Here is a 27,685-nt window from a genome sequence, read left to right as displayed (position 1 = left end):
GTGGATGTGAAGACACGCTGGAGAAGACAACAATGCTGCCTACAACTGCTGGCCACCGGTGGAGGAACAGGTTCCTCATGAGGTGGCAAGAGGCCTGTCGTAAGTAATGCCTACTCAGGTACTAAGTATGACGATCTTGTTTGTCAAGGGAGTGGAAAGAAAATAGGTCACATCAGGGTTAAGAATAGGGGAGAGGGACAGCTAAGAATGGAGATGTTTGAACTAATTCCTGATTCCTTTAGAGGCCAGGCTAGTGGGAGGGAGAGCGAGACTCTAAAGCTGAAGATGGGCTTAAAGTGGGACAGCGAGTGATGATTGCTTCTGAATTCCAGTGGGCCTGGCAGGTGAGAAACAGCAAGACAGATACCACCACACAAAGATCCACCCCAAACATGTCTCAGATCAGCATCCTGTAAGCTCCAGGTTCCTCTCTGTGGTAGGGGTTCCTATGTAGGCTGCTGAGCAAGGCTTCCAGATCTTCACACCAGAAGTCATGACAGATTTTAGAAGGGAATGCAAGATGTGAATGCAGAATTCTCCTACTGGGCATGGCCACTGCCACATGTAGTGAATATCAAGGAGTAAATAAAGAAGATCTCTTTTAAATTAAATTGTAAAATTTCAGCATGTGCATCTTCCCAGTGGACTGGGGCATCTGCTGCAGTATCCCCACGTGCAGAGCAGTGACTGATAGGGCAATGTGGGGCTTCGGAAAATGTACCTGCACTTCAGAGAAGCATCTGGGGACCACAGCAGAGGAAAGGGAGTGCTCAGAGAGCATCCACTGCTACTGCATGCCCAGGTGCTGAGAACGTCTGTGGTTTCCCTTGTTCCTGCCCCCGATCAAATTTGGGGCTGCCACTGTGAGAAGCTGGGGGAATTACTTCCTTCTCCAGAAAACAGACATCTTTGTAATCCATCCTCACAGACTAGGCTGCTCCATAAATTATTTATAATGAATGCTACTGAGTCTTGACTTAATCTGATATACCTGGATCAGTTTTCTGACACCTACTAGAGTCACCAAACACCCCACAAAAGTAATTTCATCTTCCCCTAACACAAAAACATATACTACTCATCCTTCTGTAAGGCTGGAAAACAGCTTCAAGTTCTGTCTATTGTTTCCCTGCCTCTCTTCCCCATAGAGCTGCATCCTAACCAGTGCGATGATTTCTTTGATCTCAACTCACATCCTAGTGGATGAACCTCTTGCAGGGACTGAAAATCACATCAGACCTTTTCCTCTCTGTGATTTTAGTAAAATATTTCCAAGAGTACAAGGCAATATATGAGTAACAACAAGACATTTCTGGCACGTCCTACATGGCTGCTGAAACTTTGGCACAAATCCAGTTCCTGAACACAACCGCAGCCAGCTGCCTGAGACTTTGTTCCTACCAGCCACTGCCAGCATACATACTGGTGGAACCCCACAGCCACCCAGTCAGGGCCGGTGGCGGGCAGCCGTTCTGCGAGATAAGCCCTGAACAGAATGCCACCTGTATAGCATTACACAGTCTGCTCTTGCCTTTCTTGGCGTACAAAGCAGCTAAGTGTTATCTCATCATCACAGCTGTCAATCTATTATTAATACTGTACTTTTGTTAAGCATCCAGGAAAAGACAGGGTCACTTGAGTGACTCACGGCTCTCTCCCTTCTCCACTCTAGCTCCCATTCTTTTCATTCTCTCCCTACAACAAGAGCGCGATGTATCCTGAATGGAATTAAGTATCAGGCAGAGAGTACCTGCACTGCGCCAGTCCAGAGGCTATGATCTACTTTCATGGCAATCTTTGCTGTTGAGCCCAACCTTTGCATGACAAGAAAGCACAGAGGTGCTCAGGGTAAAAATCCCTTTTGTATTTCACCGTGAGGATCCGTAATTATCACTAAAAGAGCACACAGATTTGGCACAGCCTGGGCTGAGGTACACCTGAGATCTCAACTGTAGGACAGAAAAAAATTCTTGAAGGAATTGTGAAAGATGGATGAAATAAAAATCCATGGATGAAACAAACAAACAAAATAATTGTGGGAACACAAAAAGGCCCCTGTGCTGGAAGACAGGGTTTGAATATGAAGGCAGCATTGCTGACCGAAGCCAAGTGGATATAAAAGAATGGGCCATGGGTCAAACTCAACTCCAGAGTGAGGAGCGTGAGGGAAAGAGAGGATGAGCATGGCTGACCACAGAGCTGTTCCAGGCAGAGCTTCTCCAGAGCATGGGTCTCCACAGACTCCCTCTCCTACAGCACTCCTTTCACAGTTCCTTTGGGGTTAGGAAACTATAAACACCTGCTTGTCAGTTCTTTGGAAAAAAGCAGGAGGGCAGAATCTGGTTTTCAGTCCAGGAAAGAACAGTGAGATGGTAAATACTTCCACTTTAGCTGCCATTCACCCCTAAAACAACTCTACCAGCTGCAAGTGACTGCCTTCTCTGAGGAGTGAGAAAAGGACAGGCATGACGTACAGGCAAACCTGCTTCAGTTTTAGTCAAATGCTCAAACTTGTCACCTTAAAAAACAGCGAGGGAGATGAATTTGCTTCCTACATTGAAGAAACTAATCTCAATTCCACAAAAGGAATTAAGATGAAGGATGCAAATGTTTTACATAGTCTGCTTAAACATAACTCCCACTCCTCCAATGATGGGAGGCACAAAGCTTGCTTTCCTGTTGCTGACGCTTCTTTGTCACAGAAATGAGAGTTTTAAAAGCCACTGGCTCCCGGGGAAGGTTGATAACTTGTGCTCTGACACCACTCACAGGATCTGGATCCAGCTCTAAAAAATGCTTCTTTTGTGGATTGTACTGCCTTACCTTTGAGACACTGCAGGAGAAAGGAGGTGGGTGCTAATCCTTTTCCCAACACCCCTTTCATCACCTATAACGTGCAAATTTTTTTCCTCATTTCCATTGTTATGGACAATTTTGGTCAGAGAAGATGCTTATGTGGCTATTGCTGTGGGATTCAGAAACTATTTTGAGAGCAATGGGAAGTACCAGGTCCCCGGTGGTTTAGGGTCTCCTTGTCAGTTTTTAACAGCTTTCTTGGTCATTCCTGTGTCATGTAATCAAAATAATAAAAAAGTCTCTTGCCACAAGGCCCATGCAACACACTGTGGGATATGCAAAGCAAGTGATACCCTGATTTAGCGGCTAACTTAGACCGAATGTGATCTATGACAAAGATAAGGATTCAAACTGCAGGAGGACAACTGAGATGTAGGTTGCTTTGTTTTCATTTTTCTTAAAAGCTTTTCATTAACACATCTACTTCTGAAAAAACAGCTTCTTAAATATACACCTACCCCTTCTCTCTCAACCATGACTGTTTAGAAAGAACTGTCCTTTATCAGAGGTGACACATCCCACCCGTCTCTGCTCCATTCTCCTCTAACAGGTTCCAGTGTTCCAGTACCTGGCAGTAAAGTCCTCTGGGATGCACTACTCTTATTTCCTTGTGAAACTGGAAAGATATTTACTTGCTTGTTCATGAACAAAAGGCTAAGAGGAAAGTCAAGCTGCCAGGGAGCAGGTCAGCAGCATGGGGATGAGGCTGTGAGGAAGCTCCTTACCCTGCAGGGCATCGGAGCTGTGGGGGTCATAACGCAGTGGTAGCTCCATTCAAGGCAGTGATAGGTGAGGGTGGCAAAGCACTGCTCTAACACATTCACTCTCTCTCCCCTGCTTTTCCCCTGCCAGTGCTTGGCTGTTGGCTGTCAATATGTGCTGCAGAGTCCTTCTTCACCTGCCCTTCCTCCTGCAAGTGTAACAGTGGCAACCTGGAAGTGGACTGTAGCGGCCTGGGCCTCTCTTCCATCCCCTCAGACATCCCCACAAACACCAGGACCTTCCTCTTTCTCAACAACAAACTCAGCATCCTGCCGGGAGCAGTGTTTTCCAACCTCTCTGCCCTACAGAGGCTGGATCTATCCAACAACTTCTTGGATCAGCTCCCTCAGAACATCTTCAGTGACCTGGGGAACCTCACAGAGCTCCAGCTGAGGAACAACAGCATCCGGGCCTTGGACAAGGACCTACTACAACACACGGCCCTGCTTCGCCAGCTGGATCTCTCCATCAATGGCCTGGCCCAGATACCCTCAGGCATCTTTGACGACCTGCCTGCTCTCCGCTCCCTCTCTCTCAGGTCCAATCGCCTGCAGAGCCTGGACAGGGTGACCTTCGAACCACTAACCAGTCTGCAGCAACTCCAAGTTGGGGATAACCCCTGGGAATGTGACTGCAACCTCCGAGACTTCAAGCACTGGATGGAGTGGTTCTCCTACCGAGGTAGGTGCTCGCGCAGCGGGAGCCAGGCGCGGGAGCACTGGTTTTCCCTGGAAAGGCTGGAAAAGAGAGGCAGGGCAGAAGCATGGGCAGATACATCTGGCAGATGATGCTGACCTAAACTCCAGATCTTAGCCAAGGAGCATGAGGACCATGCTACAATGCTAAGAGACAGCTTAGTGCCACTGCACCTTCATACAGTAATACTGCCAGGCTGAGAAGTCCTCTGCAGCCCCAGAACTCCTCTTTCCTTATTTTGTTTCTAATCTGAAAGCTATTTCTTTTCTTTGAAAGAACTTTCCTCAAATAACACTGAAATTTTAGGATTATGAGTTCCCCCTGCTCTTTCCGCCTTAAGAGAAGGAATGCTTTTCACGCTTGAAAATAACCATCCAGTTCTCTTTCTTACGCCAGGAGAACTAAAAGCCGGATTTGGCTATAAAGCAAAAGGCTTGTTTTCCACAAAAGAACCATAGGAAGCAGTGCCACTAAGGAAAATAGTGCAACTAATATTGGCAAACCCAGCCTAAAGCTGAAATTAACAGGCCAGGCCCCAAGTCAGACTGGCTGTAAAACCATCATTTCAAAGCAAGCTAGTTTTGACAAGTTTGTGTTTCCAGCTTTTCCTCGAAATACAGAAGGCTGGAAAGGTACGTATCACTTAGCATGGATGCTGTCAGGATGACATGTTTTCAGGAGCCACGACGCAAGGAGAGATGGCACATTTTGCAGGAATGACGACTGAAGGCCTGACCTTCTGTCGCTGCAGCCACTGAGTAGGAAAGGGTCTCACATCATGCAGATAGCAACAGTCAGCTGTCACATCCTCGCTGATCACAGCCATGCTGCAAAGAGATTATCTACGCCTATGGCAACACTGCGGTCTGAAATATGCGTTTGTGTGAGCATATTTCAAACAAGCATACGAGGGCCACTTTCCTCTTTGTTTTGGGGGGGGGAGGGAAGGAGAGAGGGAGGGGGTTTGTTTTCTTTCTTGAGTCTTCTATCACAGAGTTGATGGAAAGCACACAGAATTAATTTTGCTTTTTTTTCCCTTCCAAAGAAATTGCCCAAACTCGCTCGAGCATTTGTTTCAACATCTGTCACTACTTTCAAAGAGGGGGGGGGGGGGTGGATTAGTTGTTAAAAGATGGGACTGTGTCTGTTGTTATTTTGAGAAGATACAGCCTGGTCCTATCTTTTTACTTTAATTTCTCCTTTTCTAAAATGGTTCTATTGACACTTACATAACTCACTAAACAGTATGAGGCTGACTTAATAGATGGTTTCAGAGGGCTTTCATGTCTTGGCCTGAAAGATGTCTATGCAGATATCATGCACCACAAGTTCTATTGTCAAATCCAACCTAGGCAGAAGCATCCCAGCCAGCTGCCATGGGTGAAGCTGTTCCAGCTGTGGAGGGCTAAGGCATGCAAAATGTCTCCAAGTTAGGCAAAACAAAATTTTTACAGGACACCCTGTGTGTTCCTTCTGATCGGTGCATGGAGGTGCATTCCTTCCCTCCACCTTTGACACACACTATGGATCTGGCAGGACTTCCTGACTTCAGTGTCACCCTTGATCTCCAGAAACATCCTGCACTAGATTATGGCTACCTTTTGGGGATGGTAGAAGCTCTCTGAATACTCTCTCTACTCAGCAATGTATTCACACATGAGGGACTGGATTTTGTGGCCCCACTGCTACAATACAGCAGTGCCTCGCTTGATAGACATAATACCTGACTTCTGTAGGCCAGAGCCTTAGTAGGCGTGAATGGAGTTGTAGGAACTTCCCCACCTGAAGATCTAGCTCTGCTGTCACTGTATCAGGATGAAGCTGTGGTTCACTCCTATTATCTCTATTGGGACAGGTGGGAAAATTGACCAGCTGGCGTGTACCCTGCCCAAGGAGCTGAAAGGGAAGGATATGCGAATGGTACCCATGGAGATGTTTAACTACTGCTCCCAGCTGGATGATGAGAACAGCTCTACTGTGCTGGACAATACAGGCCCACCCTGCACTAAAGGAAGCACAACTCCTTCCAAATCTAAATCGGGCCCAGAAGCGGAGGTGGAGCCCAGTGTGGGATGCCCTCAGAAACAGCGGTACAGGCCTGTGAGCGTGCGCCGGGCTATTGGCACTGTGATCATCGCAGGGGTGGTTTGCGGCATTGTTTGCATCATGATGGTGGTGGCAGCTGCTTATGGCTGCATCTATGCTTCCCTCATGGCCAAGTACCACCGGGAGCTGAAGAAGAGGCAGCCACTCATGGGTGACACAGAGGGGGAACACGAAGAGCAAAAACAAATCTCTTCTGTGGCATGAAACTCTTCTAGGAAGGAAGGGACAGCAATGAACAAAGGTACCTGAGAGCAGTCAAGCGTGGGGTCCTCCCAAAATACATCTCCCCAGACAGACAGACTGACTGTGCTATTGCTCCACTCACTCAAGTAGTGCAACATGCTTCTGGGGGAGCGGGGGGGGGCACAGGGCACCTGGCTCCAATTTCTGTTCCTCTGCCTCCAAGCCCATTTTGTGCCCTTTCACCCTTGGGCCCTCCCAAATAAAGTAGAGTCAGACCTCGAGTGCTTGCTCTGCTTCATGCCCTTGCACAGAGCTCCCCTCCCGTGCCTGCTGTGGAAGCAGCTGGTGCCTTCTGGGAACCTGTGTCATCCTCTCAGCTTCAGTCCTGAGTTGCCCTGTATCCTGTCAAGAGCCCTCTGCAAACAGAGAGAGCAGCTCTGTGAAAGTTTGTGTGAGGGGCAGGACACCAGAAGTGTCCACACCTTGCTGTTAGGGTCACTGCTGCTGTGTGACAGTAAGTTGCTGCCCACCCTACAAGTCAGTGCTGCCAAGAGCGCCTCAGAAGGGAGGGCAAGTCCCTAGGGGTTAATAAGAGTCAGGGGGAGATCTCCCTTCTCACTTTTAAAAGGTGGAAAGATACCTGTACCACTATAACACCCTGCCAGGGAGCAGTGTCCCTTCTTTTGCTCCTGGCCAAGTCCAAATCTGTGAGCTCGCACACACGTCATTCACACACACACACACACAGACCCATTCTGATCCCAACAGAGTCAGCCCCAGCTCCAGACATCCAGGCATCCCACCTGTGCATGCAGAGCCATGCATGCCCGTGCTGATCTGCCCTCTGTGTACAGCCAGGAACACATTCACCCGCTTTACCTTGCTGTCATCGTAACAGCGCACAGCACCTTCTGGTTCAGACAACATAGACACACCCTGACACCAAGGAGCTGACAACACCACCTCGGTTGTCACGTAGGGCCACTGGAAATGGGAGGAGAGGATGAAGAGGGGCAAAGTTATGAAGGTTACAGCACTAGTCTGTGGAAAAGGGTACACAGCATGAAAAAAGGTGTGTTCTTGTTATCTACTTTATGCTTTCTATGATACATGGAGAGGGTAAGGATATGAAACCTCCATTTGGAAATATTTGATAGCACAGCAGAAGCAGGTCATCAGGAAAGACCAGAGGAGGAGGTGGCTTACCAGCCTCTGTGGTGTAAGCCATACTGAGGAGTAGTGTGAGCCCAGGGGAAGGTGGTGGGAGAAGATGACATACAACCCAAAAGCTGGTGTAGCTGGCAGAGGGGCAAGCACAGTGTATGGAGTAGGGTTACACATCTGGGGCCACTGGAGAGAGAGGGCACGATTCCTGAGGTGAAAGCTGAAACCTGGAATGGGTGGGAGAGCGCATGAAGGGTCTGGCACAGCCCCCACACACTCCTCTTGCCATCACCACCATCCTCACTGCCACCTGCAGCTACACACGGGTGTGCCCACACATGCAACTGCGCACACTGCCACTGTCACATAGGGTGACTTCCCCCAACCAGGTTTTAAAGTCCTCAGACTGCAGAGCCTCCTAATAGTCTTAGCTCTTTCCAACCTGACCAGAAGGAAAAAAATACCCAAAAAGAAAAAAAAAAAAAAAAAAAAAGCAGTGAGGGGTATGTGTGGAAATGAAAGGAACTCAATTTAAGGACTCATTTTGTATCACTGGAAGTAGGATAAAACGCTGTCTCCAGGGGAGAGCGCACATTGCCATGGTAACCTGCTCTAACCCGTCACAGTGGGTATTCCTGGGCGAGGAAGATGACACCGGAGGTCGTGCATCCGCAGTGCCTGTGGATGGTGCGATCCCTGCCATCAGGAAACAAGCTGGCAGCCAGCCCAGCTTTGTGGGGTGTTTCACTACCAACCTGTATTCAGAGCCCATCACGCACCGCAGGTGGACCCTGCCAGGGCAAGTCACCTCTTCCCCCCTGCTCCAGCTGGATCCCAATGCCTTCGGTTGTCCCACAGCCCTCCTGTTTGCTGCCACTGGATCCCTGTGGAAGTGATGCATGCTGGCTCCTCACCCCCATCTGGTCCCAGACAGGTGGTTGTACTGACCCATGGGCACGCAATACCAAATCTTTAATCAAAGCCTGGAGTAGAAAAAAAAACACTCCTGGCCTACCCGTGGCCACCAGAGACCAAGAGACAGGATGCTCTGGACTGTTTTAGTATGGCTGCCCTTTCACACAGTGATGCATGGGACTGGGGAAGAAGTTCTTCAGGAAGCAGAAGACCAGGCTGCCCTGGAAGAAGGACTGGGAGAAGCAGTCCACCTACAAGTATGCACCCACATTGTAATCCTGCTACCAGCACACTGCTTGTGGGGAAGAAGAGGGAGGCTGGCAAGATGTGAGGAGGAAGGACTCTTCCCCCATGCACTGTATAGCCACTCCAACCATCCCATCTGCTGCAACCATAGCCCACTCTGAAGGGCAGAACTGGTGCACTGCAGAGTCCGTATGTGTGTTACTGCTGCTCCACATTCCCAGCAAGCCAGGACTAGACTCTGCCTGCTGGATCCGAACCTCTCCCCAACCTCCCTCTCAGGGGAACTTCTCCCTTTACCATATTGGACTCCGTAATCATACTTGAAAAGGGACTTGAGTCAAAGCAGTATATTTATAGATCTATATTTTACTTGCATCAAATAATGGTGAAATATTGCACAAATCAAATGGGATCTATATATGTGTGTGTGTGTGTGTGTACATGTGTGTGCGTGTGTGTGAATGAGCAAGAGAGTGTGAGAGAGAGATTGTTTTTAAGGGGATAGACTAGAGGTTAAATGAATGGGAGGGAGGAAGGGGACAATGCAGGGTTTGGAGGGTGAAATCCTCCTTTCCCTGCACCTTTCCTGTGACCTACTCCTGCCCTGAACAATTTTTCTTTGTTGCTATTAATATTTTCTATATCTTGTGTTGTGGGGCTGGTGATGACCTTGCCCACCCTTTCCTTTTTGTTTTCATTTACAAGGCAGAAAGTCTGGATTCCCCCTAGACAAGGGACTGCTATGTTTAGAAACCCACCCAGAAGAGAAGACAGGAGAGGGGAGAAAAAAAGAGCTGCTGAGAAACATGATGGCTGGCTGCTATGGGGAGTCCCACTGGAGAGCAAACATTGCACTTGGAAGGACAAGCAGAGTATCATAGAATGACAGAATGGTTTGGGCTAGAAGGGACCTCAAAACTCATCTAGTTCCAATGCCCCTGCCATGGGCTGGGACACCCTCCACTAGGATCAGGCTGCCCAAAGCTCCATCCAACCTGGCCTTGAACACTGCCAGGGAGGGGGCAGCCACAGCTTCTCTGGGCAACCTGTGCCAGGGCCTCACCACCCTTACAGGGAAGAATTCCTTCCTAATATCTAATTTAAATTTTCCCTCTTTCAGTTTAAGGCCATTCCCCCTTGTCCTATCACTCCATGCCCTTGTAAAAAGTCCCTCTCCAGCTTTCTTGTAGGCTCCTTCAGGTACTAGAAGGCTGCAATGTCTCCCTGTAGCCTTCTCCAGGCTGAAGAGGCCCAACCCTCTCAGCCTGTCTTCATAGGAGAGATGCTCCAGCCCTCTGATTGTCTTTGTAGCCCTCCTAGGGACCTCCACCAACAGCTCAAGATTTTTCTTGTACTGGGGACCCCAAAGCTGGACGCAGTACTCCAGGTGGGATCCCACAAGAGCGGAGCAGAGGGGCAGAATCACCTCCCTCGTCGTACTGGCCACACTTGAAATGCCCTCTTTATACCACTGTTTGCAAACAGGCTCTTTCTCCATTCCCCAGCACACCTGGCCAACAGGCTGCCCTTGAGCGACTGAGCTGCTGCACTGCCCGCAGGCACTCAAAGGAACACTCTGCCCAGCGCAGTCAGAGGCTTCTGTTCTCCCCACAGGCATGGCTGGGCATAGGGGGAACACCCCTGAACACACCCTTTGCTGCAGGCAGGTGTACCAATGCCACATGCAGATGCCTGCCCTCAGAAAACAGTCCTTTGGGGCAGGCAGGTCCAACATGGGCCTGGACAATGTAGGGGCTGGCAGGGCCACCAGAAACAACCCTTCTGCTCCCCCCACTCCCCATCCCCACACACCCACCTGTGGTACAGGCAGGCACATTACTTGCAGGGAACAGATGGCTCTTGTAATTTCTTTTTCTTTTCATTACTGTTTGAGGGAGAGCAACAAGATTTTCTAAAACGATTGAATGGAGGTTTCTTTGGCATGAGACAGAACATTTTTAAAGGTATATTATATTTCTGGCTTGTTGTTACAGAAGAATAATAAAGAATGTATTTTCCTATGCTCCTTCTTGTTTCAATGAGATCTCTGATAGCAGCTTCCCCTCTCCCTCCTACCCTGCGCAAAAGCACGCGCCGCAGGTGACACAGGCGGCCAAATGAAAAGCCCCTGAATCCCCACATAGGTGTAGGCTCGCCTGTACATACAGTTTGAACTTGGGATGGACATGCACTTACGGGTGACACACATACACTCCCCCAGCACAAGCCCTAGGCAAGCACATACCTTGTGGTTGGGGTGAGGCTGTAGGGCTGAACACACAGGCAAGGTGAGACCCACGATCTGGAAACACACACACACACACACACACTCCAGGGACACAGCCAGACAAGGGCGATTGTGTAACAAGGATAAGATACTGTGGCAATCAGCTCATTACATAAAAGTAGAAAGGGCCAAATTAATCCCTAGTGTAAGAACGCAGAAGCCAGTAGAGTTATATTCAGGTCAAATTTGATTCCAAAAGCTTTTTTTTTTTTTAAATTAGAGCATAATGTTCAATAAAACTTACAGTAACACACACGGGTTCCTGCATCTCCAGATTCCTGACCCTCCTGAGCAAGGTTATTTTGAAATGAACGGAAAATACTACCTAATCCTATTGCACCCCCAAGTACACAAGCTGTCACCCCGAGAGCTAAAAGTGTCTCTCCACCAGCTGTTCGCTGACTGGGTCTATCACACACAGCTAAGAAGTTTAAATTCCACACTTCTCTACTTTCAGTCCTAAGCATACACAAGCCATCACATACTCTTCCTGTGAGAAAAATCTCACCCCAATGGGTGAGGAACCACAAAAGATGCCAAACCCTGCCACAAGCAAACACTTTTGCCACTGTTATACTCTGCCACCCTGTTACATTCAGTCTGATCTTCAGAGAGAAACTGGGAGCAAAACCCAGATACTCTTAATCCGATAAGGGCTGAAGCATCTGCTCTGCTGGAAAGGTACGTGCCACAAGAGAATCACAGTTATTGTTTAACAGTATGGTGTCTGTGACACATAATTTAATCTAATTTTGCCATGTAGGTAGAGGAGCACACACAGATACTACTAAGCAGTTCATACAATACCAGAAATGTAAAAGCAGAAAAAAAGCAAAGCCAACACACTCATCTGATGACTCCCTGCTTTTTCAGTTCATGAATTATTTGGGAGCAGGCTGTGATTTTCTGCAATTTGATTATTGTAATTTGCTTATTATTTGATTATTTGATATTGGCAAATGTATTTGCCCCACATGCATATCTAGTCAAGCATGCATATAGCATCATGTGTACACACATGTAATTACATATATATACACATAAAATACATAAAATGGAATTTCTCCTCAGTATTTTGTTCATCAGCAGCTTGCTGTGCTGTCTTGAAGAGCATTTGCTAGCACTGATTGGAAGCAGAGGTCAGAGGGTCAGCCGTTATCCTCTGATTAGATCAGGGAAAGACCTAGCATGGGATTTCTGAGGACCCAGCAGTCTTGCCACTGAGAATACTGCACCACAGACAAAAGAATGAACATTCCCTGATGAGTGTGGTTACAGAATGGAGTGCAAGTAAATAAAGATTTCTTGTGTCACTTGGGGGAGTTGTCCACATCATCATCAGCTTCAGAGACCTGAAGACAAGGCTGCATCCCCACAGCTTTTATCCCTTTAGAGGAAGAAGCAACCAACAGGAGCTAGACCTCTCCTTCCCACAGCAGCACTGTACTGCAGCCAGGCAGAAGCCAAGTGCAGGGCACTGGGAGCCAAGGAGAAAGCAAAGTATGATGCTAAGAATAACTCTGCCTTCCGTGGAGCTTCTGGGCCGGGACAACAAAGTCCCAGTCTTTGCTCGGGGCTCCAAGTTGAGATTTGGCCCTTCACATTTGCTTTTTCTATGTCCTAACTTGGGAATAAACTTGTTTGTTAGAACAGCTGCAGAAAGTCAACTGGTAAAGGGCACTGAAGGAGCGACAAATGCAGGTATTTCATGTGAGGAAATCTGCACAGACGATACACCGAGATATTCAACCAGCTCTGCATAAAGCTCAAGGGAAATATCCAGAGTAACAACAATGCTTTGCATTTCTATAGTGCTTGCCTTTGGCAGCTCTCTGGGAGCTTGCAAACATTAATGAATTCACAGAGGCAGAGACTCAGAGAGTATAAAGGCCAGAAGGGACTTTAGATCATCCAGCCTGACCTTCTGCCTATCGCACGCTACTGGGAAGTGTGTGGAAAAGAACCACAAACAGTATTTGAGGGTGGCAGAAAATGCCTTGCTGGGAAAGGCTATAGGAGCTCAATCTGCTTAGTTTATGAAACAGAAAACAGAGAAGTTATTCTGCAGAAAGTGCAACAGTGACTGTTTACATGCAGCTGAGGAGAATCTTCCAGAAAGACATCTATCTACCTTTAATTTAAAAAACGTTCCAGAAATTAAAAAACCCTTTTTCCCTTGGTACCTTACTACAGTAACTATTAATGTTCTCTGTTACCATTCATGTTTAATATCTCATTTGAATCTGTTTGGTTTCCTGTCACAGGTTTTTGTTATGCTTTTCTCCCCTAGATTAAAAAGCCCAAACGTTCAGTAACCAGCATCTCTCCCTGTGAAGGTGCTTTGTACTCTAATCAAATAATCTCTCAGTCTTTTTTTTCTTTTTCTTTTTTTTTTTTGTAAAATAAGCAGATTGAGTTAATCAAGTCTTCCACTGCAAAGCATTGCCTCACCTCTGGAACAAAGCTATTATCACTCTTCCTGATTTTTCCTTCTCCTTTTAGAGTTATGCTTCTCATCCATCTAGATCTGTGCTCCCTGTTGTAGACACTGACTATTGTGATACAATAGTAAATATCACCTCTCCCTACTTCTCCCCACCGAGAAACGTCTGGCAGCACGCTCGCTAGGCTGTGTGAACAGCGTTCCTACTTTAACGATGGAGGCATATGGAAACACTAGGGCAAAAAGCTTAACAAGTCATTTTGAGAGAGACACAGTATGGGAAAATAGTCCTGATCCCACTCATAACCACCTTTATAGTAGCATACATTCACTGGAGTTTAAGCAAGAGCATCCAGATTTGTGCAGTTCTTGGCAAGGGAAAAATTTAGCCCTCTTATTTAAACTGATAGTCCCTTTCTAGCAGTCTCCTGTCTCACTCACTCACGGTCTCATATGGTTATCTTTCATATCTCTCCCACTGGACATAATTTTTTTTGATTCCTCAGTTTTTCTCTCTCTTTCTCTCCCCCTTTTTTTTCATCCTCTTGTGACTGATCATCCCCTCTTCAGTGATTGCCTCTGACCAGCTGCTTTTCAGATTCTCCCTTCTCTGATCTCCTCAACTGTCACTTCTCAGCTGCCACAAAACACACCAGCCCCCACATCCCCATCTGCTTTTTAAAGGCTTGTTATCATAAGCAGGGGCTTCTACGCTCACTCTACTTTGCAAAACCCAAATCAATCAAGAAAAAACATCACGCTGTCAAATGCTGAGAGAGGGGTTTAGGTCAGCCCTAACTTCTGACCTTCCAGGTTCTGTGCTGAGGCTTTCAGCTGCATTAACAAGCATATTTTATTCAGCCATGACTTAAATCATGGAGCATGTTAATTATATGGTAAAAAGGCTCAGCCTCATACCCAAAGGGAGTGCTGCGGTGGATGGGGAGTGCCCTGAGTGACCGTCCCATGGCTCGCTTGCTTGATGGTAATTTTATTGTGGCATGGTGAGACAGGGGCTTCAGCTGTTGCTTGGTGATGGACAAGGGACTACAGGCTAGCAGGGTTTTATCTCTACTTAAGGCACCACCACATTCTCACAGACTTTTCAAAGTCCTGCTTAAACCTACTTATCTTTTTACCCCAGATTCTGGCTAAAGCTGTGTTACTCTAATAGCTAGAAACCCTCTTCTAGTTTTTCACCCTAAATATTTTCATGGCCTATCTATACCACGCTGTCTTTGTACAAGCTGTGTGCTTTAGTTAAAACATTTTTTCAAAGTTGCATTTGTTACAGTGATCCTATCCACGCATTTATCGCAGCGATCCTATCCAGTGAAGTCCTGGCTGCATCTAGTTAAACAAACTGGGTTGTTCAAAGCTCCTCTCACAAAACCAGGCTTCCCTTTCCTCTCATCATCCTTCTGCCCTGTTTGTACCTGTCTCAGCCTGCATTCCTTTGGCAGAAAACTGTAACAGAAACTAGAGGACAGCTCTCACGGAGCTTTGGGTAGGAGCACCAATGCATCCCCATTTGCACTGGGAACACTCCTCCAGGCATGTTCTAGGACAATGTTTGCTTTGTCCACAACTGCATCACCTGCCATCATCCTACCATCATCTCACACAGAAGTTCTCAGCATTTTGATCCTGATCCTGCCTTTCAGCAAGGATCTCAGGGCAGAACTTGGCAGACAACAAAGATACCCCGGACTGTGTGTGGGCATCAGGGGGCAATACAGCCTACACTGGTGATCCTCACTGACATGTGACAAAACGGGCCCAACAGTTCCCAGAAAGACAAGGGCTGCTTCTAGTCTTGCTTGCTTTGCTCTCTGCCAGATCTCACTGAGTTCCCAGCTTTCAGAAGATTTCTAATATTAGTTCTCAAGCATATGACCTTGTGTCTGTCGTACTACTGAAATTCATTCTGTTTCTGGTACTCCTGCCAAGGTCAAATAAGGCTTCTTCTACAATATCCTGGTCCTCCCTTGTGCCAGTAATGCCTTCTAGTGTTGAATCATCAGGACACCTCACTACCTACTGATCGCTACCTGAGGCTGGGTCAGGTTGATGTTAGCAAAGACCAGTCCCGCGGCTGACCACGGGGGAGTGCTACAAGTGACCTTTTGCTTCACGGGTGATCTTGCTGCTGCCACCTTCCCAGACTGACTTCCATCACTCTGCCCCTTACAACTCCTCTTCCTTTCCTCTGATCTCCTCCAGTTTAACTGTTTGTTTCTTATATGGCACTGTATCAAGTGCTCTACCGAAATAGAGATGAGACCTCTGAAATTTCCTTCTGCCCTTCAGGAAAACACTCATGGGAAAGAACGCTGCTGGGTTAGTCCGGTCTGATCTAGAATTGATAAATTCACGCTGCCTGACTCCCTTTTCCCCTAACTGCTTCATAACAATTATACTTTCCTTCAAGATCTCCTCTAAAGTGCTACAAACATTACAGAGGTCACATTTACAGGTCTGAGACTGAAAAACTTATTTCTCTCACTTCCTTAACCCTAACTGCTGAGTTTTCACTGTTCTAGCCTGTGTGGAGTCACCACTGAGGGTGGAGTTGAAAAAAGATCCTTGCTATAAGCCTGTGCCCCCACACACCAGGTCTCTCAGGGCTGGAGAGCCCCCCAGCCCAGTACTATGAGCGCACTAAACTGCTTATTCCCAGTGGTCAGCTTGCTTCTTTCCCCAAGGATGACAGTGCTGTCCTTGTCAATAACTTGGGTGCAGAGTCCTCACTGGTTTTAGCTCAGACTATAGTCTCCTTGATCTTGACTTCTCTCTTACTGCCCAGAAGTGGCCCTCACTTCTTATTTTTTTTTCTTTTATCAAAAAGCAGAAGAATCTTTTGCTATTTGTTTTAATCCCCTTTGCAAGGTCTAACTCAGCTTGATTTGTAAGCAATTCTCACTTTATCCCTACATTTGCTGACCTCTAAGATGCGGCTTGCTTTGCTATCTGTTCTTTTTCCATTCCACACAGGCTCTCCACAGAGCCAGATTAAGGAGCCTAAGCAGTTGCCTGTGGTGGCAGACAGATGGAGGGCAACAGAATCAGGCATTGCCATTTATTGACTCCTCCAAGAAATGTGGGCTCCACAGCATCCCCAAAAGCTGAACTGCTCCCGCCAGACTTTGCACTGCTGCCTGTGAAAGAACAGCCAAGAGCTGGCAGCAGACCACCCCTCCATATATGCTGGGCAAACAGCGCTGTCCACATCTCACCTATCTCCTGCACAAAGAACATCTCTCCCCTGCATTCACACTGTCACGGGAAAGCCTGGTGCTTCCCAGGGCTTCCATCCAAGCTCTCCCATAGGCAGAAGCAGGACAGCCACCTTCCAACTCTCCTTTCTTCTCACACCCTCTGTACCTCAACACCGAAGAGCAAGCCCATACCCACTGCAAACTACCCTGCATCCAGCACCTCCACATGAGGATTTGCTGCTGATAGTCCTCATCAGAATAGGACTAGATAGAACAAGGGTAGGGGGGGGAAAAAAAAAAGAGAATGACTATTGGTATGGCCTCTGCACAGTACAGGCTATGAGAGCACAGAGTATGAGAATTAGGGAGGAATAAGGAATATTTCTGGGAATATCATTGCAATAAAATTCTAAGCAAACTGCTCTGATCTCATAGTTGACCCTGCTTTGAGCAGGAGGCTGTCTAGAGACCTCCTGAAGTGCCTTCCAACCAGAATTATCCTATGAATGGACCTCTGTATCCTAGTGAGAGAAAGTAGAAGTAAAATGTCTTATGAGGGGAAAGGGCTGGTAGGAGTCCCATTACATAGCCTTCTGATGAGATTTGTGCCTTAAGTGGTTAGGTAGGGCAGGACAAGAGGAACTCAGGAAGGAAAGAGCCTGAGTTTGGTGGTAAAAGGAATGTATCTTAGGAGTAAGCTGGAGCTGTCCTCAGATCTGCTAAGTTTCTTGGTTCTCACCCTGCTAAACCTGTGTGCTTGTGCCTTGGCTGAACTTAAGCCAAACCGTCTCACAAGATATCTCCTACAACCTCCTCTGCTGTAATATTTACTCCCTTCATCCCTACCTCTACAGATTGCTTCTGTGATCCATTTCATCATCTTCTCACATGACTTTGTTCCTCTGCTAAACTATAGGTCCTAACATGACATCAACTACACTTAACTTCAGGCCATGGCCCTTCCATGGACAATACTGCTTTCCTCCATATACTTTAGATGCATAGATGCAGGCTGCTGTGACCATGAGTGAGGCCTCTCAATCACACAAGATTTAGGTTTGCACCCTACTTGGTCAGAGGCGTTAATGCCACTTGCTTGGCAGCCTGTGGATCTTCACACTCTTCCAAATGGAAGGTCCTGGCCTACTCACGACCCTGGCAGCCCCCCTGAATACTCAGTGCATACTGACAGGCTCCACTCACGGGGCACACTTCCACGTCCAGACAGAGCACTCACATACACCCTGTGTGCATACACAGAAGACACAAGGCGAGTACATAGCTCCAGCAGAGAGAGGAAGAAGCACAAACCACTCCACAAGCACACACATCTGTGCCCCCCACCCCTAGTTACACACACCAACAGGTTTCTCACAGCCACACAACGCGCTGCAGAGAAACCACACAAACACCCCTCGCACACCGTGTATCTACGTGCAACGCGCTCCCACAGGCCCACGTGGCCCTGGGGAAGAGAAGAGGCGCAGGCCCCTGCTGATGCTGGCTAGGCAGGGGTTAATGTGAGAGAGGCTGGGAAGGAAATTAAAAGAGGAAAATAAAAAAAAAAAAAGAAAGTTGAAAGCCCAGCACATGATTCTTCTCCTATCACATCTGTGAATCCTGGAGCGCGAGAGTAATTGTCTGCAATGAGTCAGACCAAAAGGCACAAGGAAACGGTTACCATGACAACCCGCGCACTGCTCTAATTCAGCTCAGAATTAAAATGATATCAAATAATTTGCAAGCAGAGGGAACATGGCAAAGGCGCCGGGTGCCAATCTAAAAAATCCAGCTATATGCAGACCTCTCCTGAGCTGGTGTCAAGGGCTCCTTTCCCTTCAAGCGTGACAGCCATGGCAATCAGAGGAGCTATAGAGGCAGTGGCAATGGATAACCTTAGGCTACAAGACTTCTGCTATGTACAGGCAAGAACAGGCTCCTGGGCTGGAACTCCAGCCTGGAACAGGCTCCAGGGCTGGGGAAGGCCTGGAGAAATGCCTCACCAGACCCCACAGGAGAAATCCCATCGCTCACAAGTTGCTATGGTGTCCCTTTGAGAAAATACCCTGAAGCAGCTGCCAAGGGCATGGTCTGGGCACAGGCACCCATCAGTGGGGGAATTCGCTTGGTACTGGGCAAAGCTCTGCCTGCATGGGCTAAGGAAAGGAGGGCTGATTCACTTCATGTTTCCCCCCCTCCCCCCTGTAAGTAGCAGCATGCAAAGCCTGGCACTCAGCTGGGCTTGCAAGGGAATATTTATTCTGCAGAACTGGCTGTTGTCTTTGCATTTCACCCAACCGAGGGCACATCCCCAAAGCAATAGGCAATGTCCACACACACACATGGAGGAGGTGCAATCCCTGTGTTGAGGATCTCACAGCCTACGCAGGGAGCAGATACAACGTGGCAGAAAAGGAAATTGCTGATGTCCAACCAGGGGGTGCAGAACGCTATGGAAGATGTCTCATACCTATTTATAGCATTCTTCTGAGGATTAAATAAATATATTTGACTCTCTCGTTACCAGTTACTATCTACACATAAAGACATCTATATGGAGTTTTGCAGGCAGATGCTTCCTCTTTCCACCTTTTCACTGACCTGGCTGGAGGATAACCAGCTCTGAACAGGGAACCATGTGGGCTCAGCACTGACACCAGACCTTGGCAAAAGGCAGAACCAGTGCAAAACAAGGCAACCTTGCTTTTGTCTTGCTCATAGAACAGCTTGTGTCTGCCACAGAAACACCCCACAAAGCAGCCTTTACGCTTACAGGTCTCTCCCCCAGGGCTCAGTATGTAGAGCAGAATGCAATGGATGGCCCGCAGATGGGTGTATGAAGGAGGCAAGAGACACTGGTTTTAGCACACCAAGGCCACTGTATAATTTTGATACCTTGGCCTTCAGAGTACTGGGGTCAAACCTTAGGCCAGCCAAATGTGTACCAACTCATAACGGCCCCCAGACAGATGTCCTGAGAGGTGAAGAAGGTACAGTTGCTGCTAATACTAAAACGATGAGCCTTTCTGCCTTACCAAGAGCTCCTAAGACTTTCTGTGACTGAGCTCCAAGGCACAGCCCCTTTAGATGTCTCTCATGTTGTCAGATCAAAGGGATGCCTAAAAAACTGCTTCAGCTTCAGGGGGCTGACAGGAGGGAATGGCACCAGGCAGAAACCAGACGTAGCAGACAGGCTGAAAATGAGTTGAGTATTCCTTCTTTCTATCCATGCTACCACCATGGGATGCAGGGGAGACTGTGGTTTCCATGAAATCACCCAGGTGATGCCTCAGGAGTTCACAGAAGTCCCTGAAAGGGGACACTACTGGCCCAACGTCCAGCATTAAAAGAGGGACAGCATTCCTTCTGAACAGTGCTGCCCTCATTCAAGAGATCTGCTGTTCTCAGGTTTTGCATGGGTAACATTGGGCTGGTTTCTGAGCCAGCCTAGTGAAATAATTTTAATTCTCCAGCTTGGATGCAGCTATCCCCATGGAAAGCGTGCTTATGTTATTGTAGCTTATTTCCATGCATTTTAACAGCTTCTGCAGGTGCAACTGTCACTTTCTAAAGAGAAGGTTGAAATGTTTTATCCACCCAAACAACAAAACTGTAGGAATACAGAATTGTGTGTAGATTAGTTTGAAAAGATGCCACAGCAACAGAACTGCTGTAAAAGCCACCTGCACCTCCTCTCCCTGCTTGCTTGTAACAGGCAGTGGGTAGCCAAAACTGGGGGCCAAGGAAGAGGATGGAGAGCCATCGAGCTGACCAGTAATGGTTTCTCAAATGAAGACTTTCCATTGGACTAATAGAGGTTGGATTTTAACCAGAAGCATTATAGTAAAATTATTTCCCATTTTCTATTTTTCAGACCGACTAATTTAAAATACTTTTTGAAAAAAAAAATCACCTAAGCCTTTTTGAAAATATGCTCCTGTTGCAAGTACAGAGCTCTCCTGAAAACACCAGCCTTAATAACTCTGTGTCCCAAAACTCTCCCTGTAAAATAGAGACAATATTTCTCTTCTCTCACCCTTCTCCCCAAATACATCCCTATATACTGTTGGTGTCACTGGATAACGATTTCTCTGTGCTCCAATCACAGCAGATAAGAACTAACAGTAACTTCCAATACAGAGGAGATGGTATCGTATAAAATAAACCTGCATGTCCCCAGCGCCCATTTGGGGTTTTTTATTGGGCACTTGGGTGGCATTGGTTGTTTCCCATTCCTGAGACATGACAATCAGGGCAAGGAACTTAATGGAAAAAAAACCCTACCTGCCCCTGTTGGAACTGGCAGCCAGCTGACAGCCATGTAAATCAAACAGCAGGAAGCTCAGGCAATGAAAGAGACGTCACACACAGCCCAAAGTGACAGCTAAACTCCTGTGCAGATTCCAGTAGTTTCACTGGGGCTTTAAATCACTAAAAGCTTCTGTCAGCAACTACATGTGATTTCTGCTGTGCACACCCTGAGGACCAGAAAGCTCCAGGCTACTGACTCATGGGGGGGAGCAGATGACAGTGCTATCTGGGGCAGGACTTGGCTTGGGGAGAATGCCATCACAATTCCTTATTTTTCATTTCCAACAAAGTTAGTGTGTGTGAAAGGTACTGGACTGACATCCCGGGAGAATAGCTGCCTTCTAATTAATTACAATTAATCATCCAGGCATTACTTAATGTTTGCATAGGGCTTTGAAGTGCCAAGCCACAATATAGCAGGTAGATGTTATTAACTCAAAGAACCAGGTACAGCCAAGCCAGGCTTAGGTTTGCCTGTGTAGCATCCCACCAACTCAGCTCACACAAGCAGACCCTGCCTTGGCTACGCCATGTCCTCCGAGAGGCGTGTGGGTGCCTTGAACCCTTCGTGCATCCCCCTCGTGCCCCAGCTACAGGTACAGGGGCTTGGCCCATGGGGGAAGGAGAAGGATGGGTGAAAAGGGGAGAGGGCAGGGTAGGGCAGAGGACACCACTTTTCCCTTCTGAATTCAGCCATTTCCCCTCCTGTCCTTGTGTGGACTACCCTCTGTAACGGTGAGAGAAGCACCTCAGTCTGCACCCCAAACATGTTCTGGGATTCCCTACTGAGCCAAGTCAGACAGAAACAGGAGGAAGGAGGCCCCTGAACTCCCATCTCTGGCCTCAGCCCTCAGCTGGGCTGCTCTCTAATCCCAGCTGACTGCTCCCTCATGCCCTGACAGCATCCAGACCCATGTCATCTTCCTGGATGTTTGATTTTACCAGCTCACCTTTCTCCGCCTTGGCTAGAGACTGCCATTCAGCTGCCAGAAGAAAAGGGGCCCAACTCTCCCTGTCACTGGCGTCCTCCCCATGGGGGCACTGGGGGTGCTCCCTCCCTACAGGCATGGCTGCAAATCCTAGAGCTTAATTTTTCACTGCATGCATAGCGAACATTTCAGAGCACTTACAAATCTTCCCCCAAGCACCTTCAAGTCAAACAAATGACAGTAACAATCAGTGGCAGAATGACAGGCCAGTTCATACCACTTGCACTTTCATAGGGGCACGTAAAAAGCCTCTGTTGTTCCCCTTTTACAGAACTGTGACAGCATTTACCCACAAATTACAGGACTAGCTAGATATTTGGCTTTTCTGGGAACCTATGCTGGATACAAAATTGACTTGTGGTAGTATCCTAACCCTGAACAAACACAGTCTCAAGCCCACTGAGGTCTGATGCCATCAGAATAGCAGTAACAACAGCAATCTGGATGTCATTCTGTTCTCATGGGCTCTCACTGTGTCTCCACTCTTCCTTCACCTCTCTCCTGTAGCCAGGATAGTATGACAGCACTGCCCAGCATCATTTGCGTTGCAGCCTCTGCTGTGGGATGAAGTCCCCTAGAAACAGGTCCTTGCCACCCAGGATGACTCTATTAGTGTGAGGGGATATGAAGCAAGACCTGCATCCTTGCTCCTAATGCTGTTATCCTCAAGATCAAACAGCAGTGCAATAGGTAGCATGACCACAACTACTGCCTTTTTTTTTTTCAAGCATTGCTGATACAAAGATTCATATGATGAATGTAGTCACCACTGGAAACAAAACAGATGTAGTGATAGAGGACCATTTTGCTTCCTGAAACCCCCCAAAATGTGTCTCAAACTTACGTTCAAGCCAGCACATGTGACATATGTCAACAAACACTTGCACTGACAAGTCAACTGGGGTTACAGCTGGGGGTCTGAAGGATTTTGGACCCTAAAGAAGAAATTATTTCCCTTGGTGCTGTCCTGCAGCCCATACTTTAGATGTAATTTAGGTCATTTTCCTCAATGCCTAAGAAATGGAAGAAAGAACACACAGCTGTGTGTACCACATGTGGAAGTAAGCAAAAGATGCTTGTGGTCAGGTGACCAAACATGCCTGCTAGTGACAGGGACCATGGCACCTTTAAAGAATGAAAGCAACTGAGAACACATTTCTGTGTCTCACCTTCCGTGGTTACCAGTGAGGAAACTGGCTCGTTCTGTATCACTTCCACGGAGGACAGAAATGTACCTCATTGTTAGTTTTAAGATTACTTCTTTCCCTATCTGCTGCTTTTTCCACCCTCCTCTTCCCCTTGCAGAGGATCCTGCCCCTTCACAGTTCATCCACACAGACAGTTGATTCAGCATTCAGCATAATTGAGGGCTTGGAAATCTCCAAAGGGGTTGTGAGAAGTGCTGCTGACAGAAGAGAAATGGCTCCATCAGGGGCAGATCCTCCTGCCACATGCTCCAGCTCTTCCACCCAGAAGTTTCCTTCATTGTGTTTATGCTGAGTGCCAGATGAACTGCTTGTGTGCCTCTGCTCTAACTCACACGTTGGGAAAGGGAAGGGAAAAACCCATGAAAAACACTATTTTTTTTAAACATGTTTTTTTCTACTCCCAAATCCATGTTTAGAAAAACGCCCCAGTGCTGCACTGAGACTCTTGGTAGAGTTTCAATGGTATCTCATTCTCTGCTGGGTATTTTCAGAGAGAAGCAGAAAATCAGAGAGAATCACACAGTTGGAAAAGACCTTTAAGATCATCAAGTCCAACCATTCCTATCCTATGCTAAACCACATCCCTAAGTACCTCATCTACCCTTTTTTTAAAACACACCCGAGGAAGGTGACTCAACCACCTCCCTGGGCAGCCTGTTCCAGGCCCTGACAACTCTTTCAGTGAAGAATATTTTCCTAACATCTAATCTGAACCTGCCCTGGTGCAGCTTTGTACCATTTCCCTTTGTCCTATCTCCTGTTACTCAGCTGAAGAGACCACCTCCCACCTCTTTACAACCTCCTTTCAGGTAGTTCTAGGCTATGATAAGGTCTCCCCTCAGCCTCCTCTTCTCCAAGCTAAACATCCCCAGCTCCCTCAGCCATTCCTCATAGGATTTGCCCTCCAGCCCCTTCACCAGCCTGGTTGCCCTTCTCAGGATGCGGTCAAGGACCTCAATGTCCTTCTCATGGTGAGGAGCCCAGAACTGGACACAGCACTTGAGGTGCAGCCTCACCAATGCCAAGTATTCATAACAGTCCCAGCTAGTATCAGTTTTGAGAACAGTTTCTATGACCCAAACATCTATTTAACATGAATTTTACTGAAATAATCTTTATTTTATAAGAGTCTCTGGACAGGTTTCATAACAGTTGTTTGGCTTTTAAATGGTGGTATGTTAGTTAAAAGTGCTATTTCATAACACCCCTTCTTCAGCTTGTAATTACTTTCTTAATGCCCAAGTGATACTTAAGGAGTAGCACTCTAAACTGGAACTTACTGCCAACCTGGAAATTAAGGAACTCTTCATCAGAGGTTAAACCGACATAGTTTTACTGACTAGTACCACTGAAGACTATTCATTGTATCGTACCCAGCCTAGGAAAAAGCAATGGTTGACTCTGATATGAAAGTATCTGTTACATGACCTTCTCTCTACTGGATACCCCTGCAACAAAGTCATTGTCTGGTATCTATTTTACTCAGTCATTCCTTCCACCGTACAGGACTCCATTAGCACTAACCATACTTTCATGAGCAGCTTTGCTTCTCAGCACATTTCTGGTGATAATTACTCCATTGCTTGTTCCATTGATATCTTCCTTAAGCCAATGCATCTAGGTCTAAAAAAAAATATTTCCACTGAGCTACATCTTCTCCTAAGCACTCTGTGTAGGAGTTTTGGGGTAAGTTGGATATGATGCCAGCATTATCAATTAGTGTTCCTTTGGTTCATTAAATGGCTGCTCTGTTTCTCTATTGAGTTAACTTAAAAGCTGAGGCAACTGCTGCAGAAAACAGTAAAGCTTCAAAAGCTTTGGGGTTCTTATGGAAATAACATGCATTATGAGTTTTTCAAAAACAGATGTAGAGTCTAGTGAGGGTCTGCCAAAAGGGGTTTAAAGCTCAGATACAACGATAAGTTTGGGGAACTAAACGTCTGAGTTGGAAATCTACCAACAAGTTCACTCCACCAGCAAAAGTTATTTTTCAGCTGAGATAACAATGGAGATGCCTGAACATCCTGTTCTTCCAAAACCAGAAGTGTCTTCTCCTGCAAACATTTCAAAACCTGCTCGGACTTCTCAACCTCTTCATGCTCCAGAGAAATAGTCTCCATCCACAAACCCACCAGCATCAAAGATGGGAAGCTTCCACTCAAACAGCCAGCTTCCCTTTCAAAAGCTTATCAGCCATTCAGTACCTGCTCCAATATTCTCTGTTTAGCCTAGTTGTCAACTTCATAAGCTATTGTGGCACCCGTCATTTCCCTTGAATGACAAGCTAACAGCTCTCAGCTCCCACTCTCAATACGAGACGCAACTGTTTTGTTCAAGATAAAGAGAGAAACCAGAACGTCCTACCTGCAGCAATACCCATCTTCCCATCCACAGACACAGCCACAGCTGTGCTCACTGTCACCACTTTTGGTAGGTCACCTCCCTCTGTCAAGACACAAACAGAGCAGGCTTGGTTAGCTTACTACCAGAGAGGAGTAAAACGCAGCGGGAGCAGCTGGCTCACACAAGCACTCCCAGGCCAGTGCATACGTAGGCCTCAACCCTGAAACATCCAAGAGCTTGCAGGACTGCATCTTTCAAAACACATAAGCAAAGGGCTAGGAGTAGCTTTGGGTTTGATTTTTTTTCCTTCTAGATAATGTCTCACAATAAAAGTAGTAACTCAGCATAAAATGACTGGCCTACTCAAATGGGGACACGCAGACCTTCTCTTAGGCCAGAAAGGCGCTCTGCCTCATGCACCAGCTAAACTCTGTAGATGGAGAGGCAGGTAAAGCAGGACAGGCAACTCTGACACCAACTCTTGCACACCAAAGGCCAGGCTTCCACCTAGCTCTGTAACCCAAACCAGGCCAGCACTACAAACTGGAGAGAGATGCAGCACTCTCCAGGGTGCACTCCATTTTAGAGACAAAGTCTTCTGGGATTTTGCTGCCTAAACGCTGTTACATCCCAGGGTCTCTAAATTAACAATAAGCAGCTGCTTTAAATGTCCTGAAGGTCCTGTGTCACATCTGCCACCCCATGCAGATCTCATAGGTAGGTCCCACAGGGCATGTAAAATAGGATAGCTGGATAGGTTTAAGCAACTGAACCCCACCTCCCCTGTGCTAGTGCCTTTGTTTCAGCCTGCAATTGTCCATGTGACAGATTCCATTTCTGTATGTTTTTTAAAGCCATTAGATTAGCTTCAGCTAGGGCACCTCTTTTGGAACTGCCAGGGGACAGTTTGAAGGTCAGCACAATCGATTTAGCCTGCAACTGATTCCCTCCTTGTGTGTTGTACAGAAATCTCTTGCTCAGGCAGATGGGTCAGGGAATCTTTCCTTCCCAAGAGCTCCAGCATTTATTACTGCTTTCCATCTCTGCCTTCATCACTGGGGATGGTACCCACTGTGTCCGGAGCATGATTCAGTGTCTACCACACTTTAGTCTGGAGTCTCTCACTTTTTTCCCCCGCCTTCTTTTGGTACTGAAGCCAGCTTAACTTGTTCAAGGATGTCAGAAACAGTAAAGCCATTGTGAAACAAATACCTGGCTAGCTTATGCTCACATGCCTTGAACCTGACCCCAAATGTCTTGCTCTGCCTATGATGGGACAAACACTTAGCATCTCTAGGAAAAAAAAACCCAACACCCACCAGAGAGATCTGGGCTGCAAGAACAGTTCTACTTGACTTAAGAAGCTTTTCTCAATGCTTTTTCTCTGGAAGAGATGCTCTGCATAAATTATTCTGATGACCTGCAGCCATTCCTGTTGGTTTCTTTCCAACAGGGAGGTGTTTGGGCTCTTCCCTTTTTATGTGATGAGAAGAATATCTGATACAAAACGCCTTGTCACAGGCATGGAAAGCATGAAAGGGGGGACTTTGGCATCTAAACATCAAGAATTTCTCAAGGAACTGGGTGGGGCACAGCTGCTTCACTGGATGTCAAGGAAAGGCCTGCACTCATCTCTGACAGCGAAGCACTGTGGCTCAGAAGCACTGAATATTATTTTGTGGCTCTTCACTGCCACACATCTTGTGTGATCACATGGATCACAGTCTCTCTAAACCCAGCTGCTCGTCTCTAAAGAGATGAGCCATTTCTTCTAGAGCTTAAGGTCTTCAGGGCCAGGCACTACTTCTTCCAAGGTGTCCGTAGGGTTTCCAGGTGAATGGTGTCCTGCACTTGACTGAAGCTTCTAGCCAAGTAACAAAAAAATCCCAACCCAAACCAACAAAACAGTGGCAGCTGCTTGTCTTCTGTCTTTCTCTGTGCAAAACTACCTGTGACTT

At 47.1% G+C, this 27,685-nt stretch overlaps 2 protein-coding genes across 2 annotated transcripts in view; one reads left to right on the top strand and one right to left on the bottom strand.

Moving 5' to 3' along the window:
- The window catches only part of CACNA2D4 (calcium voltage-gated channel auxiliary subunit alpha2delta 4), a gene marked incomplete at both ends in the record, with an annotated part of 131,518 nt that overhangs the window by 43,489 nt on the left and 60,344 nt on the right, over window positions 1-27,685 (bottom strand). Inside the window, one exon of the mRNA XM_084271393.1 lies at window positions 25,749-25,829. Coding sequence (XP_084127519.1) covers window positions 25,749-25,829 — 81 coding nt within the window. The remainder of the gene's footprint in view (window positions 1-25,748; window positions 25,830-27,685) is intronic.
- Window positions 33-6,624, top strand: LRTM2 (leucine rich repeats and transmembrane domains 2; the record flags this gene model as incomplete). The annotated part of the gene is made up of 3 exons (XM_084266269.1): window positions 33-99; window positions 3,709-4,299; window positions 6,170-6,624. 3 exons carry the CDS (start codon window positions 33-35, stop codon window positions 6,622-6,624), a joined length of 1,113 nt encoding a protein of 370 aa, XP_084122395.1.

This window comes from Gallinula chloropus (genome assembly GCF_964237585.1).
Source record: "Gallinula chloropus genome assembly, chromosome: 1".
Lineage (NCBI taxonomy): Eukaryota > Metazoa > Chordata > Aves > Gruiformes > Rallidae > Gallinula > Gallinula chloropus.
Note: the sequence above shows the minus strand (reverse complement) of the source record. Positions and strands in the feature narration are given on the sequence as shown.